The sequence below is a fragment of the Aotus nancymaae genome, unplaced genomic scaffold (assembly GCF_030222135.1).
Source record: "Aotus nancymaae isolate 86718 unplaced genomic scaffold, 86718_ANA_hifiasm-v0.15.2.pri h1tg000003l, whole genome shotgun sequence".
Taxonomy (NCBI): domain Eukaryota; kingdom Metazoa; phylum Chordata; class Mammalia; order Primates; family Aotidae; genus Aotus; species Aotus nancymaae.
This window is the reverse complement of record NW_026988414.1, coordinates 72,969,014-72,985,173: the sequence shown is the minus strand read 5'-3', so window position 1 is coordinate 72,985,173 and position 16,160 is coordinate 72,969,014. Positions and strand designations below refer to the sequence as shown.

Genomic DNA, 16,160 nt, shown 5'->3' with positions numbered 1-16,160 from the left:
CAACCCAGACACTGGCCTACTCTATCTTGGCAAAACTAGCTAATATTAATAGCAACACAGCACAGCAGTGTTTATGTATCAAGCACCCTCTCTGTGCCAGGCATTGAGTTAGGCACTCACATGTGCCGTCTTAGTTAATCTCATAATGACTCTGAAAAGTAGATATTATTAGCCCCATGTACAGATGAGTGCTTCCTGTATGCTGGAGAAGTGGCCTTTCTAGGACTTGGGAGGGATTATGTCAGCATGACTCCATCAGTGCACCCACCTGGGGCCTTGTGCCTGGCTGGCTGAAGGGTCTGCTAGCCACTTACCTTGGGAGTGGCAGCTTCGGTCTTGGAGGGGACTTAGGCTTCTAAGTCAGACTGAGGTTCAGCTTGCTTTCCACATATGGCCTAACTTCTTGGAGCGTCAGTTGTGCCTTGTTTGACATTTTCCCTCAATTTCTATAAGTGGATATTGACTGTGTGTGTAGCAGAGATGCCAGGCACTCAAAGCTGGGCTGGTGAATGTTCTAGATGGCATCAGGGCCCAGGCAACACAGTAACCCTAACAAGGACAGGACCAAGGGAAGTCTAAGATCCTGCAGTGGGGACCAGAAAATTAATTGCTCTTATGCAGGATGGGGTCTCATTTCTTCTCCTGGGCCCAGATTCAATAATCTTTCTCAAATAAGCATCCCAGAGGGCCACTACTGATGGCTGGGAATTGGCCCAGGGATAACCCTGAGCTAAGATGAACAGGATTTAACAACGGGGTGTCTCAACTCAGTAACGGTGCCTTTAGAGGTGCTAGAATAAGGAGGAAGGAAGCCAGTCTTTCAGCCGTTTACTGCTCAGCCTCCACCCTAGATGTCGTGTTTTGATCTGAGGCCTGATCTTTGAAAGAGAGAGACACAATCTGGACCGTTTAGCACCTAGGAGGGGTAGGTAAAAGTTTATTAAATGACCGACAACTGTGTCTTAGAAATCAACCAGGATTCGAGAGCCTCTCAAGGAAAGCCCCACGTGGGACTTATTTGAAACTGGGGTTATTTACCCTGAATAAAGAGCAGATTTAGAAGGACATGATCTCTGTGAAATAACTGAAGGGCTCTATTGCAGGAAGAGGGATTAGTCATGGTCCTTGTGGCCTCAGAGGGCAGATTTAGGATCACTGGGAGTCTTCTGCTGGGGAGGAAGGCTCTGTGTCAGAGCTAAACAAGATGGGCAAGGCTGGCTTGCGAGGGAGCTCATCATCACTAGAGGTCTGTAAGCAGAACCTGCATTGCCGCCATAAGGAGTCTTGTGAGTGGCTCTCAGGTAGGACTGAATGCCCTTTGAGAGCCACTCCTAATCCCAGGAATTGAGGTTCTTGATCATTATATTCATGAAGGAACGTGAACTGTTTGTGGGTGACCACACTTGTGCATGTGTATCTCCTCACTGAAGTGGCCCCAGCAGCCTCAAGGATCACATCAGAGCTGGGAGGGTCCTGGGACATCTTCTCTCCTATGGACATCACTTTATTTTTTGTTTTATTTTATTTTTGAGAGGGAGTTTTGCTCTTGTTGCCCAGACTGGAGTGCAACAGCGTGCTCTCGGCTCACTGCAACCTCCACCTCCTGTGTTCAAGTGATTCTCCTGCCTCAGTGTCCCAAGTAACTGGGATTACAGGCATGCACCACCATTCTTAGGTAACTTTTGTATTTTTAGTAGAGAGAGGGTTTCACCATTTTGGCCAGGCTGGTCTTGAACCCCTGACCTCAGGTGATCCACCCACCTCGGCCTCCCAAAGTGCTGGGATTACCAGCGTGAGCCAGCACACCCGGACAACATACTTTAAAAGCATATTAAATTCATCCTACAGAAGGAGATGAAGAAGATGGAATGAGAAAGCTTTCTCTCTCTCTGATATAGAGAGAAGACAGACCAGGAGAAGAGAGAGAAGTTTAGCTCCTCTTTCTCATTTTGTACACAAAGAAACAGAGGCTTGGACTGGTCAGGGCCTTGCTTAAGTCAGTATCTAGGCTGACACGTAATCTTTGGCCTCCCAGCCATGTCTAGTCATATTTTGTTAGTCTAGATGGATTCCATATTATGTTTATGAGATTCTGCCCTGCCTCGGGCCTTGGACAGTGAGAATAGAGGCTCAGAGATGGATTTTGGGCATAGGAATGGGAGGGAATAGTTTATCTCCAGAAAGTTTTGGGAGTTTCTGTCATACAAAAGTGCATGCAGAGTGCATGAGTAGGACAGAGAGTAGAGATGCACTTAGTCTCTGCTAAGACTCGGCTCTGTTCCAGAGTGGCCACCAGGTGGCACTCCCACCACAAGCCCAGTGCCATGTTGGCTAAGTTTGGGGCTAAGGATGTTGCTGGGCTGTCTCTGGAAAGCACAGGAGGACCTGTCGTGTTTTCAGGTGAGCTGAGTACCCTGATAGAAAGAGAAAAATCTGTCTCTTCTCCGCTGACTGAATATTCCTCTTCAGATTTTTTTTTTTTTTTTTTTTTTGAGACGGAGTCTCGCTCTGTTGCTCAGGCTGGAGTGCAGTGGTGCAATCTCGGTGGGCTGAACAGATGTCCGGAAGGTGGTAATCTCTGAACTGGCCTAGGAGGAAGAGGCAGGCACCTGAGGGGAATGTCCTGGCTGAGGCTTACAGGCAGGCAGAGCACTGAGAGGGGGGTCAGGCATGGCCTGCACAGCCTAAGAAGAATCTTCTGAGGACTCCTCCCCTGACATGGTCTGCCAAGAGCTGGGCCGGTACAGTGGCTGTCGTGCCTGTGCCTGTGAGATAGTCACGGTAGGCACACGGTATGTTGGAATTCCCAGATATGGGCCCCAGACCTGTTTTTATTTGCCCGTATCCATCCTCTTTAACTTTTGAATTATTTTCCAATATTTTAAAAGTAAGAGTTTGAAAAAAGACTCAATTTTCTTTTCTTTTTTTTTTTTGAGACAGAATTTTGCTCTTGTCGCCCAGGCTGGAGTGCAATGGTATGATCTCAGCTCACTATAACCTCTGCCCCCCGTGTTGAAGTGATTCTCCTGCCTCAGGCTCCCAAGTAGCTGGAATTACAGGTAGTCACCACCACACCCGGCTAATTTTTTTTTTTTTTTTTTTTTTTTTTTTGAGACGGAGTTTCGCTCTTGTTACCCAGGCTGGAGTGCAATGGTGTGATCTTGGCCCACCGCAACCTCTGCCTCCTGGGTTCAGGCAATTCTCCTGCCTCAGCCTCCTGAGTAGCTGGGATTACAGGCACGCGCCACCATGCCCAACTAATTTATATATTTTTTAGTAGAGATGGTGTTTCATCATGTTGGCCAGGCTGGTCTTGAACTCCTGACCTCAGGTGATCCACCCACCTAGGCCTCCCAAAGTGCTGGGATTATAGGTGTGAGCCACTGCGCCCACCCCTCAATTTTCAGCTTCTGTTGAAAATCTCACTACCTTTCACTACTGGGTGTACTTCTTCATGGTTCCATGGACTGGAGCTGAGTCAAAATTGCTTTATAGACAGGGCAGGGTTCTGCAGACCCCAGCCCACCCACTCCCCTCATTGTCATCACTGCCTAGTCTCTGTCTCCTGCAATAGGTAGTAATGGTGGTAGCCAATAGGAATTGTTGCTGCTGTTAATAGCCAGGAGACCTGGGTGGCCACCAAGCTCTGAGGCCTCATAGCAGGGGTGGGGTCTAGCATGGAGGAGGCTGTTGGGGACTGAATGCCATCTGAGAGCTACTTCTAATCCTCAGAATTGGGATTCTTGGATCATCATGTCTATGAAAGGAAGTGAACTGTGTGTGGGTAACCTCATGTCTGCAAATGTTACCACCTCACGGAATCTTTCTACTTCCCACAGGCCTCTTGTTTGGGGTGGATCGCTCCTGTGAAGGCCATGTGTAGCCATGGAATCAGGGCTGAGGAGGAGGTCAGAGAACCCTGGTTGGGTCCTGAAAGGTGAGAGGCTTTAGTTGGAGTGTTGGGGAGATTGCCTGGGGCTTCTGCTCCTGCTTCAGGATTGTGAATCTCCAGTCTGTGTGTGTCCATTTCTTTCATTCCACAAGGGGCCTTCTTGCATTGGGCTGTGCCTCACCCGTCCATGGGGCTCAGGAAATGGTCTCTTTAAGGTATTTTTCTTAGTGAGATAGAAGCCCTGAACCATTTCTTTCTCCAAGCCTTCTTCCCTCCCCTGAATGTGGACTCACGGCTTAGGGAGGGACAAGAATGTGCCTCCCCGTCAGACATGTCAGCATCCACATCTGTTGCTTCCTCTGCTGGTCCACTTCCCATCACTGGCTGTGAGTGGGAATTGTGCCCTGTTCTCCATCCAGGCTCAAGAGCCAGCCTTGGCCTCCAGTGAGGCTGGCAGGTCCCTGATACCACCTATGCCATTCTGACTTGATTTTCCTATGCTGCCTGAGGCAGGAAAGTCCATGCCTAAACTCTGGTCATAATGCCTGCTCCCCGCTTTTGCCCCACAGTCTAGCTGCCTTTCCCTTTATAAAGCTGTTGCCTCAAGTCATGAGCCTGGCTCTCTTCTCCCCCGGCTGCCTGCAGCAACCAAGAGAGTGGGCTGCCATCTGGCCTGGCCTTTGTCCCCAGATTGGCTGGCTCGTGGGGAGGATGGTCTTCAGTACCGTTTCCTTCCCCGCTACCCCCAAGTCTGGAAAAAAATTATCTGGCATCTACCCCAGTTTCCATCTGCTGCTCTGTTGATTGGGAGACTGAGCCCATTCCCTGATCTGCCCTCCTGCCCAGCACCTGGTGACCTGGGTCCTGTCTAGGTCCTTCTGGGGATGGTTTGGACCCAGACTTCAGCCACAGTCAAAGGTGCGGGCCCTTGGGAAACCACCTGAGTTTCAATCCGTCCTGCCTCTAACCAGTTGTGTGATCCTGGCACTTCACGTCCCTGGACTGTGCCTTGATTTCTTCATTTGTAAAGAGAGGTGACTAATGGCTCCTATCTCATAGGAGTGTAAAGACTGAGTTCAGATGAGGCTGTGAGATGGTACAGCACAGTGTTAGCAATTGTTACTGCAGTCAGAAAACCTATCTTCATTCTACTGTTTACCAGTTGACCTTGGGCAGGTCCGTCCCTGCCCCTCCCTGTACCTCAGTTTCCTTCTCTGAAATGCAGTTATGCTCCCTCCTTCAGTGAGAGGAAGAGTGGAGGACTGGCAGCGATGATGTAGGTGAATGTGGGTTACGTGTTGTGAGTTGCCATGCCCATGGGCAATGTTATCATTGATTTTGAATCCATTTGAATTCTTAGTTCCAAAAGGCAGAGACAGGTGATTTCTTAGTTTGCCCAAGCTTTGCATAGAGAGGACAGACACTGGGGGCCATACCTGTGTAGCAGATGAAACTGAGTGTCCATCTTAGAGGCTGGCCTGGGCCAGGCTGCACTGCTGACTTCAGGGGCACAGACTTAGGTGCAGGTCTGGGGAGGAGCTCTTAGACTGTCCACAGCCTCCCTCTCTGGGGCAGTGTGCCCCTGGGCATTATGAGGCTGTTGGCTCCTCCCAGTGAACCAGGAACCTCGCTCTGCACTGTCTCTGTACCTTGATTTTATCTTCCTGGTCTGCTGGGGTGCCTTGGAGTTCTCAGAGAAGAAGGAGGGGACAACTGGAAGCAAAATGTAGAATGGGAAAGCCAAACTTCTTGGTAGCAAAACTTTCCTGGTTCCAGGAGGTAGAAACAACAGAACGGTCCTGGGCCCATGGAGCAGGGCAGAGGGTAGCCAGGGGAGCCCACCCACTACCTTCGCTAGTGTCTGCAGTAGGCGAATCGTGGTTAGGTCTGTGAGTTCTGGAGGTTGGATATTCACCTCTGCTCCTTCCTCAGCCTGTCTCCTCTCAGTGCAGCCCTCCTTGGGCTAGACATCCAGTAAACACTAGGTAAGTACTTACTGAGCTGGGTGGATTTTCCATTCATGGTTCCCTGAGGCACAGGCGGAGGTGGTAGGTCTGGGCCCTCACTGGTCTGAGAGAGGAGACCCTTTTACAAACGGCAGGCAGGTGGTTCTGAGAGGAGGAGCTGTGGGCAGAGCTGGCTGGGCTGCTCAGGTAACTGCAGGGGCTCTGGGCCTGGAGCTCCCCAGGGAGTCCCCACTGAATGGTCAGGTTGCCTGAGATAGCCAAGCACTTCGTGGCAGAGATCCCTTAAGCTGCTCTGACCCTCCCTTCCCCACAGTGAGTTGGGCATGGGGGATGCTCCCCTCTCTACTTGGGGAAGGGGCCTTCCTAATTATATCCCCCTCCACTCACATGGAAATGAGTTTGGATTTTCTGAGCGTACACCAGCTGGCTGGGGGGGAGGCAGCCCAGAAGGCTGCTGGCTGGGGAAGGGAGGAGAAAGGAGAGGGAGGGGAAGGAGCCAGGCCAAGATGAAAAATTTCCAGTGTTCTCCCTGGCAGAGCAATAGCGGGTCCCTGAGTGCTCCCCACACATCATCGTTGTGCCTGCTGGTAGGCTCAGCAGGGAGCCGTGTCCACTCAGGCAAACCCGTTCTCCGAGGACCGTAGTCCTCAGGGTGCGAACCACTTAGCTGGACATAGCAAGGTTGTTGGGTGTTGGACTCCTCTGCGCCCTTGGAGAGGTCCTCCACGACTTCCACGCCAATCTTTTTATGGGGTGCGTGGAGTGGAACTGAGGCCCAGAGAGGGCAGAGGGCCTGCCTTTCCTGGCAGAAGACCACAAGTCTGGCTTGTGCGCAGCCGGGTTCTCCCCGTGGAGTTGCCGGGAGCGGGTGGCTAAGGTTCCCCCAGAAGCTCCGCTCTAGCTCAGGAAAGCCAGGAAGGCAAGAAAAGGCTGAGGGGGCGGGGGAGGGGCGGGGTGGGGTCAGCGCTGGCTCCGCCTCCTGGCGCTTGGGTCTGCCTGCGGCCGGGCGCTGGTTCAGTCTCGGCTGATTGCCGCTGTCGCTCCCGGGGCCGCGGGATGACGCCTCCTCCGCCCGGACGTGCCGCCCCCAGCGCACCGCGCACCCGCGTCCCTGGCCCGCCGGCTTGGTCGGGGCTCCTGCTGCGGCTCCTGCTGCTGCTCTGGGCAGCCGCCGCCTCCGCCCAAGGCCACCCAAGGAACGGACCCCGCATCTTCGCCGTCTGGAAAGGTAGGCGGCGCCGCGCGGCGGGTCGGGCACGGGATCGGACGCTGCGCGGGGCGGGTATGGAGTGTGCTGCACCCGGTGGGAGTGCGTGCGCGCGGCTCTGCGGGTCCCGGGCTGTCCCCGTGCTGTCCCCAAGTGGAGCGTGTGGGTTTGGGTGAGTGTGTGTGAGTGTGCGCGCTGGCACGCCAGAGCCGGCTGTAAAGCTGCGGCGAGCTAGCGGCGGGGGCCAGAGCCCAGGCTAAGTCGCTCCAAGTCTCTGGCAGCCGAGAGCCGCAACGCCCGGGCGCCAGGGGAGGGGGCGGGCCCCTCTCTCGGCCCCAAGCCACTCTGGTCCTCTGGCGCGGGGGCTTTGGCCCAGGACCCTTTCCCCACCCTGGAACCCAACCTCGGCCCCCTCCTCTTGAGCTGCGGGCTCTGCTGGCGCGCGGGGCGCAGGCTGGGCCGGTGAGGGGGGCGCGGACCCTTTGCCGCCGCCGCCGTTGCCGCCGCTGCGCTTCGGCAGCGGGAACAAAGACCCCGCCGCCTGCCCCCGCCCCCGCCCCGGCCCGGAGCGCGGGCCAGACAAGGGGGTGGGCACCCTGCAGCGAGGTGGTGGGATGTGGTGCGGTGCGGGGGGCTTGGGGTACCGGGGCGCTGCCTCTGCAATGCCGGGACCGGCCGCTCCCCCCTTGCCCGCACGTGGCAGTTGTCACCAGAAATCGGCTCCAGCGTTGGGGGCCAGTGCCCATTGGGTGGGGCACGGCCGTTAGGACCCCCAGGCGGTGGATCTCGGGCGGGGGTGCAGCCTTTAGGCCAGGTTAGATATGAGAACCTGGGGGACCAGAGTCTCCCCCAGGGCACCTCAGTTTAGACCCTGTACTATGGGACAGAAAGCCGGCTAGGCGGGGGTTTGAGGCTTTCTGCCGCGAGGAACTGATCTCCCCTCCCCTGCATTGCACACAAATGCCTCCCCGCCCCCAGGCCGACTCGGCTCTGTCCCCAAATTTGACGTCTCTGCGGCCCCCCTGTGGTGGTGGGGGGGGACTCGCTGTGGGGGCTGGGGGACTGGTCGGGTCTGGCCCCACCGGGAGCCTTTTGATGCCTTTGGCAGTTTGCAGGGATTGCGGGAGTCTGAGCATTATCTGGGGCAGGTATTATTAGCAGAGGGGAAAAAAACCACACACAAAACGAGTGGCCAGAATTGCCGCAGTCGCTGAGGGAATGTGACTTGCCCAAGGTCACTGAGCAGTGTGGGAGCTCAGGTGCAGGCAGGGGCTCTGATCTGCCACCGGACCACTCTGGATTCTGGGTTAGGGAGGGGAGAAGGATGTAAATGGTTCTGGGACCATGAATGAGGTGCTCTGGGGACCAGCTCCGGCTACGCAGCCTGAGGTGCTCCTGGAGGGAGCCGAGCAGCACTGCTGGAGCTCTGGCCGGGGTGCATGGAGGAGGCCCGCACACCCCTCTGCCATCCCAGCTCCAGCCCAGGCTTCCTTTACCCTCCCAGCAGCTTTGCCTTACCCCGCTCTCCTTGGCTGTCTTGGACATCATAGCGTGTGGGCACTCTGGAGGGGACAAATGGCCATGTGTGAGTGTTCTGGAATCTTTCCCTGCATCAAACCCTTGCATTTTGGCTCTGTGTGCCTGTCCCACAGTCTTCCCGTGACCCCCCACCCCACCTCACTTAATGCATACCCACTTTTTAGCGCTTAGTGTGTACATCCCATTCTGGGCACTTAGTTCCCACCCTGAGGCTACTTAAAGCTGCTCGCAGTCCTCTTACCCACTTTTCGAAGCTCCCAGCCCAGCTCCATGCCCCGCCTCCCCTGCCTGCAGTTCACTGCTGTAGCCACGCTGGCTGTGCCCTCTGCTTAGTAATGCACTATTGAGCCCCACTGGCCAGGGTCTGCCAACCGCTCACCAGTCCTGTCTAACGACAGCCTGTGGTCTCCTTCACCAGTGCCAGGTGCCCCACTGGCCAGACAGGCCCTGCCATTCACCTGCCCCACACCCCCAGGGCCACCAGCTGGTGATGGCGTGCCCGACTGACAGCTGCCTCCTGCCTCCTGTGGGGTGACACATGGCAATTGGACAGGAATGGGCTTGGGTAGGACAAACCCAGGAATAGGGTAAGGGGGGGTCTTGCTGGAAGCCTAGAGCTCTGTCTACCAGTGGGTGGGTGGGGGTATGGTGGTGTCCAGGAATGACAAAATCAGGGATGGTGGTGGTTCTGGAGCCATTTCTCTATGAGGCATAGATTGGGATTTTAGTTTTGAGTCAGGACAGCTGTGGGGACTGGAATAGGTATGGAATTCTGCTGCTTGAATCCCCAAGTTCCAGGGAAAGATTAAAGCAGGGCACTCTGAAAGGGGGCCAGCCTGCACTGATCAGAGAGGTTGTGGCCTCTGCAGCCTGATGAAGGTCTGGCACAGTGTAGCTCAGGCCAGGGGGATGGATGGGTCATCACATACCTGCCAGGTGTCTTTGAGCTCCACACCTGTCTTTGACCCTTAGAGCTTACCAGAGCAAGAAAGACCCTGGGGGTTGTCCCCCAAGGGCTGTCACTGCCACAGGGGCCGGTGGTCTTCCTGTAAGCAGGGACTGGAAGGGAATAGATTGTAGGTGAGGGGCTGGGACTTGGCAGAAGGTTGGCATGCCTGTGTAAGCTGTGCACCTCTCCCCCATTTTATCAGTTGTTGGAAGAGTTAGAGAAGGCTTGGAAGGTCCTAAACCCCAAGGTCAGGGGTGAGCCAGCCTGTCCATGGGGAAACAGAGCCACATCCTCAGTCTCGACCTGCTCGGCTGGTTCTGCCCTCCCTCTCTTTTGTTCAAATAAACAACAAACGGGATGTTATTGTTGACTTGGTGGCTGCTGGGGAGCCATTCTGGGGCTGCTCCCCAGGGCAGGAGGTTGTTGTTACCTCCTCCATGGGATGAGGTCACGTCTGGGGCTCCCCAAGCATCAGCATTTCCAGTGGAAATCCTTGCCCCCTTGGGGACTTAGATGTGTTTATCACCTTCAAGGTGAACTCCCTCTGCAGAGCATCATGGAGGGGGGGCAATTCCTCTGAGGAGAGGGGGAGTTTCCTAAGCCAAGAGAGATGCTTGGTGAGGTCACCAGGAGCTTCCTACCAAGCTTTGTGACCCCTCTGTCCTGGACAGTGCAGATTCTGAGAGCAGGTCTGGTGGAATGGATGCTGGCACAGGCCCAAGGATGGCTGTGGTAGAGGGAAGGAGTTGGGAGGTCAGAGCCTGGTTCAGGCTGTGACTTAATTGGCTCGGTGACTCTGGGCAAGTCTTTGTCTTTTACTGAACCTCAGTTTCCCCCAGTGCCCAAAGACGGTAGCAGAAGGGGACTCATCCTCTTCTGAGATCCAATGTCGTAGGATTTCTGATCTAATGTCTCCCATCTCTGGGATGGGAGGGGCTGGGCAGAGTCTGTGGTGGCTGGTTTAGGTCTTAGATTTCGAGAAATCTGGAGGAGAAATTGAAACCTGGGAAGTCAGGGGAAACCCTTAAGTTTCGTGTTCTTTCTTACCTTTTTCTTTCATGCGCCAAAGGCTGAGGATCAGTTGGAGGAAATGGCTCATTAGCTTTCGGCCTCAAGGGTGGACATACTCATTCAGCAAACATTTGCTGGGGCCAACCTTTTACTGGTCTTGGGGCTGAGCTGGGGATCCAATGATGAGGAACAAGATGATTCTGTGCCTATGTAGACTTCTCAGTGTAGACGGAGATGGGCAGATAAACCTTCAGGTACAGCAGAATGCATAACAGAGGGCAGCTGTGGGCACTGAGGAGATGCCTAACCCAAGTTTCCCAATCAGGGAGGGCTTCCTGGAATAGGTAGCAAGCCAAAATGGCAGGAAGAGTGAGTCATCTGGGGGAGGGAAGGAACAGGAGGAAGCACCCCACTTAACAGGATTTTTAAACCCAAGAACTTAGAGCTAGGACCACAGAGAGGAGAGAAGCCATGTGAGGGGCCCCCAATAGGGAGGCGTTGAGTCTGACTGGACCTGGGGGCTCCTGCAAGAAACTTGTCCAGCTGGGCATAGGTGAGGGGACACCTGTCATCCTATGGCTGTCCCAGCAGTGGGGAGGAAGGTCACATCCACTGGAGAAGGGTCGTGGCAGGCAGGGAAGCCCTCTCGAGTGCTGGCAAGGCCATAGCCCCATCACAGCTCCCTGGTGGGAGGCTGGGGCTAGGTCCAGGGAGACCAAGGCTTTCCCCATTGACTTCTGACCACAGAGCAGTCTCCAGGTGAGAAGGTCTGTCCTTCAGCTCTGTCTCCTCCTGCTCTTCCTCTGCAGAGACGGAAGAAGTGGGGAGGTAGAGGGGGGCAGTGGGGGTATCAGTGGATATCACTATCTGGGCTGAGGGTGGGGCCCTGGGGATAGCAGGGAAAGCTGGGCTCTGTTTTTTGAGGAGGGCCAGGCAAGGTGAAATGTGAAGCTCAGCCCAGGGGTTCGGTCTGGCAGCTCACGGCGGGCAGTAGTGGGAGTGGATAGGCCACTCGCTGACGGCCTGTCCACCCCCAGCCCCACACGGCTCTGTCACAAGAGACTGCCTGCACTTCCCCTGCTTTGATTGGCAGCTCTGGGTTGAAAAGTTTGCGTTTTTCTTGATTTCCTCTTTTGGCCCAGCCTGGCTGCTCCAGGAGCCTTCCTTTGTCCATGGCTAGGGGAGGAAGGGGCCCTTAACCTGCCCTGCCTTCAGAAGAGCCAGGGTTCCTAGCCTTGCAGGGAGGGCCGGCCACCAGGTGTATGGCCAGCTATCCTGTCCTTAGGGAGCCAGGCAGGCCAGAAAGAAAGCAGGGGGATGGAGGGCTGCCTTGTTGGACCACTTCCCTAGCCAGCCAGGCCTCAAGGGACTGTCCCCTCCCTGGCCCTGGCCCTGGCCTTGCCATCTCTCCAGGACTGTGCCCAGCCCCCCCAAGGACCTTTGTCCCTATGCTGTACCCCATCTGGAACACACGGCACATAACTGCTGCCTTCCCCAGGCCCTGCATAGTGGCCTGGCCCCACTGCCTCCTGGACTTCCACGGTTCTTCCCTCACCGATCCCTGGCTCCCCCACTCCTCTCTGCACCCCACTAACCCTCCTCCTCCTTTCTGCCCAGAAAGGAGGCTGCTGGTTCTTTCTCAGTTCCTCTGAGGAACCTTCTTGGATGACCCCAACCCACACAGCCTGACAGCGCAGAGCTTAGGATGTCAGAAAAGAAATGTCAGAGATGGCTGGGCCAGTGGCTCACGCCTGTAATCCCAGCATTTTGGGAGGCTGAGGTGGGCGCATCACCTGAGGTCAGGAGTTCGAGACCAGCCTGGCCAACACGGCGAAAACCTGTCTCTACAAAAAAGTACAAAAATTAGCCGGACATAGTGGCGGGTGCCTGTAATCCCAGCTACTCAGGAGGCTGAGGCAGGAGAATTGCTTGAACCCGGGAGGCGGAGGTTGCAGTGAGCCAAGATCTCGCCACTGCACTCCAGCCTGGGCGACAGAGCAAGACAGGCTTAGGTGAATGGAATTCACTACATTCACCAGAGCAAGACAGGCTTAGGGGCAGGTCTGGGGAGGAGCTCTTAGACTGTCCACATCCTCCCTCTCTGGGGCAGTGTGCCAAGACTCTGTCTCAAAAAAAAAAAAAAAGTGTCAGAGATCAGCTGGGCCAGCCAAACATTCCACAGATGGGGAAACTGAGGCTCAGAGATGACAGGGACTGGCCCAAGGTTACCCGATGAGACAGGCAGAGCTGGGACCGGGGCTGAGTCTTCTGGGCTTCTGCTTCTGCCCGGCTCTCAGCCTGTTTCCAGCTGTCTGTCTGCCTTCATACTTTGTTCCGTGCTGGGGGCTCTTTGAGTGCCTTTCCTCCTCAGCCAGCTCAGCTGGGCCCAGACTCTTCCTGCCCCAGCGCTGTCTGCTCCTAGGAACCACACCAGCCATGAGTGTTCTCTCTTGAGGACCTTGGATTCGGACCAGCTCCATATACCTCTTCTGGTCTTGCCTCAGGTGGGCTGGGCCTTGGGTTCCGAGGACAGGTTGATCTGTGTCTCGGCTAATCTGGTTTTAACTGTCATGACAGCCCGGGATTAGGCTGATCCTACCAAGCCTTCTGCACCCCATGCTTCCAATCAGAGGCTCGGGCTTTGTGCCAGCACCCCTGGGTGACCCCTCATCATGGAGGGCAGCCAGCCTAGGTCTGTGTTCAGCTCCTTTGGGGAAGAGGCAGGAAGAGAAGGCCTGGGTTTGCCCTTTGGGAGCCCCCACATTCCTGGAGAGGTGGGTCTTCTGCCTGTGGAGTAGGGTGGACCCCTACTGGGGAGGTCAGGAATGACCTGCAGATGTAGCCTGGGACTGTGACAGGAGTTGAGAGCAGGAAAGGTCAGTGTGGGATGGTGCAATCAAAAGAGGCTTCCTGGGGGAGGAGGAGGAGCCAGGCTAGAGCTAGAGGCAGGGGTATGGGGTAGGGGCAGAGTGTAGCACAGAAAGCTATTCATATTGTTTGTACAGAGACTCATACCTGTAATCCCAGCACTTTGGGAGGCCAAGGCAGGTGGATCATTTGAGGTCAAGAGTTCAAGGTCAATCTGGCCAACATGGTGAAACCCCATCTCTACTGAAAATACAAAAAAATTATCTGGGTATGGTGGCACACACCTGTAGGCACAGCTACTTGGAATGCTGAGGCAGAGCTCTGGCCCAGCCTGTCGAGGAAGGAAGGTCACTGTGATGACTTCTGCACCCCATTGGTGGCCCAGGAACCTGTTTTGAGATGTCTGTCCCTCTGGCATGGGAGTTTGGCCTGCCCCAGTCCTGCCTCTCTGCACTGTCTGAGCTGGCAATGGAAGATGATAGAGCAAGAGGAGGCCTGGTCCTCACCTTTAGGACCCCAGAGGCCAGGTGAAACCCCATCAGACAGCGTGATCTGAGCAAAGACGGTGGGGCCAGATGGTTTGTGGTACAAGGTCGAGGCGACAGGCAGTGAGGGCTGGAGCAGTCTGGAACACTTCTTGGATCCAAGGGATTTAGCTAGACCTTCAAGGACAGGTAAGATCCATGTGCACAGAGAGAAGGGAAAGGTCAACTCAGGGAAGGGAGAACAGGAGCAAGTGCGGAGATGGGAATGAGCCATTGCAGAGCTGTGCAGAGACAAGGTGGGCCATGACCGCCCTGCCCTGGGGTGTTGGGCCCTGCTTGGACGGCAGTTGGGAGCCATGATGGGTCCTTGAGCTGAGGAGTGGAGGTGAGTGTTTTGGCCAGGGCTGAGTGGGGACCTGGCAGGTGAGCACACTGCCCTTCAGTGTGGTCAGCTTCAGACCACATGGTACTTTTTTTTTTTTTTTTTAGAGACAGGATCTCACTCTGTCTCCCAGGCTGGAGTGCAGTAGTGCGATCATAGCTCTCTGCAGCTTTGAACTCCTGGACACAAGTGATCCTTCTGCCTCGGCCTCCTGAAGGAGGATAACAGGCATGAGCCACAGTGCCTGACCCCACAGAGTACCTTATGTTCTGAGCAGAGATTTTGAGAGACTTGTCTTCTTAATCAGTCACTCAGGGCTAGGGCCCCACACCACACCCCAAGAAGACTCTTGCCCCACTGTTGTAACTTAGGGTCTTTAAGATGGAGAGCACCCCTTCAATGATTAAGAGACAGGTGGAAATGAAGATTCTGTTACTATCAGGTCCTGAGAGGTACCTGGCATACCTGAGGCCAGACGCAGATGGAGGTCAGGGAGCACTTGCACGGTGCGGGGATCCATAGGCCACCATCTTTATGGGGTCCAAGGTGTTATTCGAACAAGTTTTCTACAGGGAGTTTGTTTGGATTTGTTTTGTTGTTGTTTTTTGGAGACAAAGTCTTGTTCTGTCACTCAGGCTGGAGTGCAGTAGTGCAGTCTCGGCTCACTGCAACCTCCGCCTCTCAGGCTCAAGCAATTCTTCTGCCCCAGCCTCCCAAGTAGCTGGGACTACAGGCACCTGCCACCACGCCTGGCTAATTTTTTTGCAATTTTAACGGAGACGGGGTTTTACCGTGTTGGATAGACTGGTCTTGAATGCCTGACCTCAAATGATCTGCCTACCTTGGCCTCCCAAAGTGCTGGGATTACAGGCGTGAGCCACCATGCTTGGCCTCCACAGGGAGTTTTAATTGGTGGGTTTACCCAGGAGGTCATGTTGAGACAAAGTCACTGGGCTGTCTGCACAGCCCATGCGGGCTGTGGGGTCAGTGGGACCAGTCAGGTGGACTGTATGTAGCTGTCCCATAGGGAGGCAGTCACCAGGACACCACTGTCTACGGTAGATATTTGGATTGAGCACATGGAGGAACTGGGAGGAGGCGGGAGCGGGAAATGGTGTCAAGGTTGACCACTTCTGATGTAAAAAAGCCCAGCTTCTATTCAAAACGGATGCCAGGGCAGCATCAAAGTACAGGAATTCACTATATTCACCTGGGCCTGCACACCCAGGCTCACTTGCACACACTGTCTTCAGGGTGTTATGGGTGGAGGTCAGGCCTTCATTGGCCAAGTAGCCTCTGACTGGGCTTCACCCTCTGTGGGCCTTGGTCTCCTCATCTGTCAGGGAAGGGCTGGCCTGGAAGCCTCCAAGGGCCCATCTCTGGAATACAATGTTATAAGCACAGATTCTAGAGTCAGCCTGCCTGAGTATGAACCTCTGCTCCACCCCTTACTTGGCTGTGTGGTGCTAGGTAAGTTACTCAGCTTCTCTGTGTCTCACGGTCCTCATCTGTAAAATGGGGATAATAACCTACTTCATGAGAGTTCAGTGATGGCTAAGTGAGTTAATATAGCTAAAAATCACTTTGAACAGTGCTTGGCACGTAGTAATGCGACGGAAGGGTTGAGTGGTAGGGGCATCATCATCGTCGTCATAATCTTCCTCCTATTCCTCTGGCATCTCTGGTTTCTGATGGAATGCAGCTCTGGCAGCCCAGCCCCTGCCAGCTCTCCCTAATGGGCCTTGCTGGCTGGCTGCCCTTGCTAGGTCTCCCCTGCTGGTTCAGGCTAAGGCTAAGACTGGGGAACCTTCTGTTTCTCCAGTCTTCCACCTGCCTCCCTCCCTCCACTTGGGGTGGTGT

General features: G+C 54.9%; 1 protein-coding gene across 4 annotated transcripts in view; it reads left to right on the top strand.

Annotated features, from left to right (window-relative positions):
• Positions 1 to 113: 113 nt before the first annotated feature.
• SEMA7A (semaphorin 7A (JohnMiltonHagen blood group)) overlaps positions 114 to 16,160 on the top strand; it is a 32,597-nt gene continuing 16,550 nt past the window's right edge. The window contains exons 1-2 of one of the 4 annotated variants that reach the window (XM_012475908.3): positions 114 to 2,400; positions 3,840 to 3,937. In XM_012475908.3, coding sequence (XP_012331331.2) covers positions 3,886 to 3,937 — 52 coding nt within the window. In that variant the 5' untranslated portion in view covers positions 114 to 2,400; positions 3,840 to 3,885. Of the gene's footprint in view, positions 2,401 to 3,703; positions 3,938 to 6,915; positions 7,088 to 7,124; positions 7,239 to 16,160 lie in introns of those variants that run through there. The other 3 variants (XM_064382486.1, XM_012475907.2, XM_012475909.2) reach the window with 3 other exon arrangements.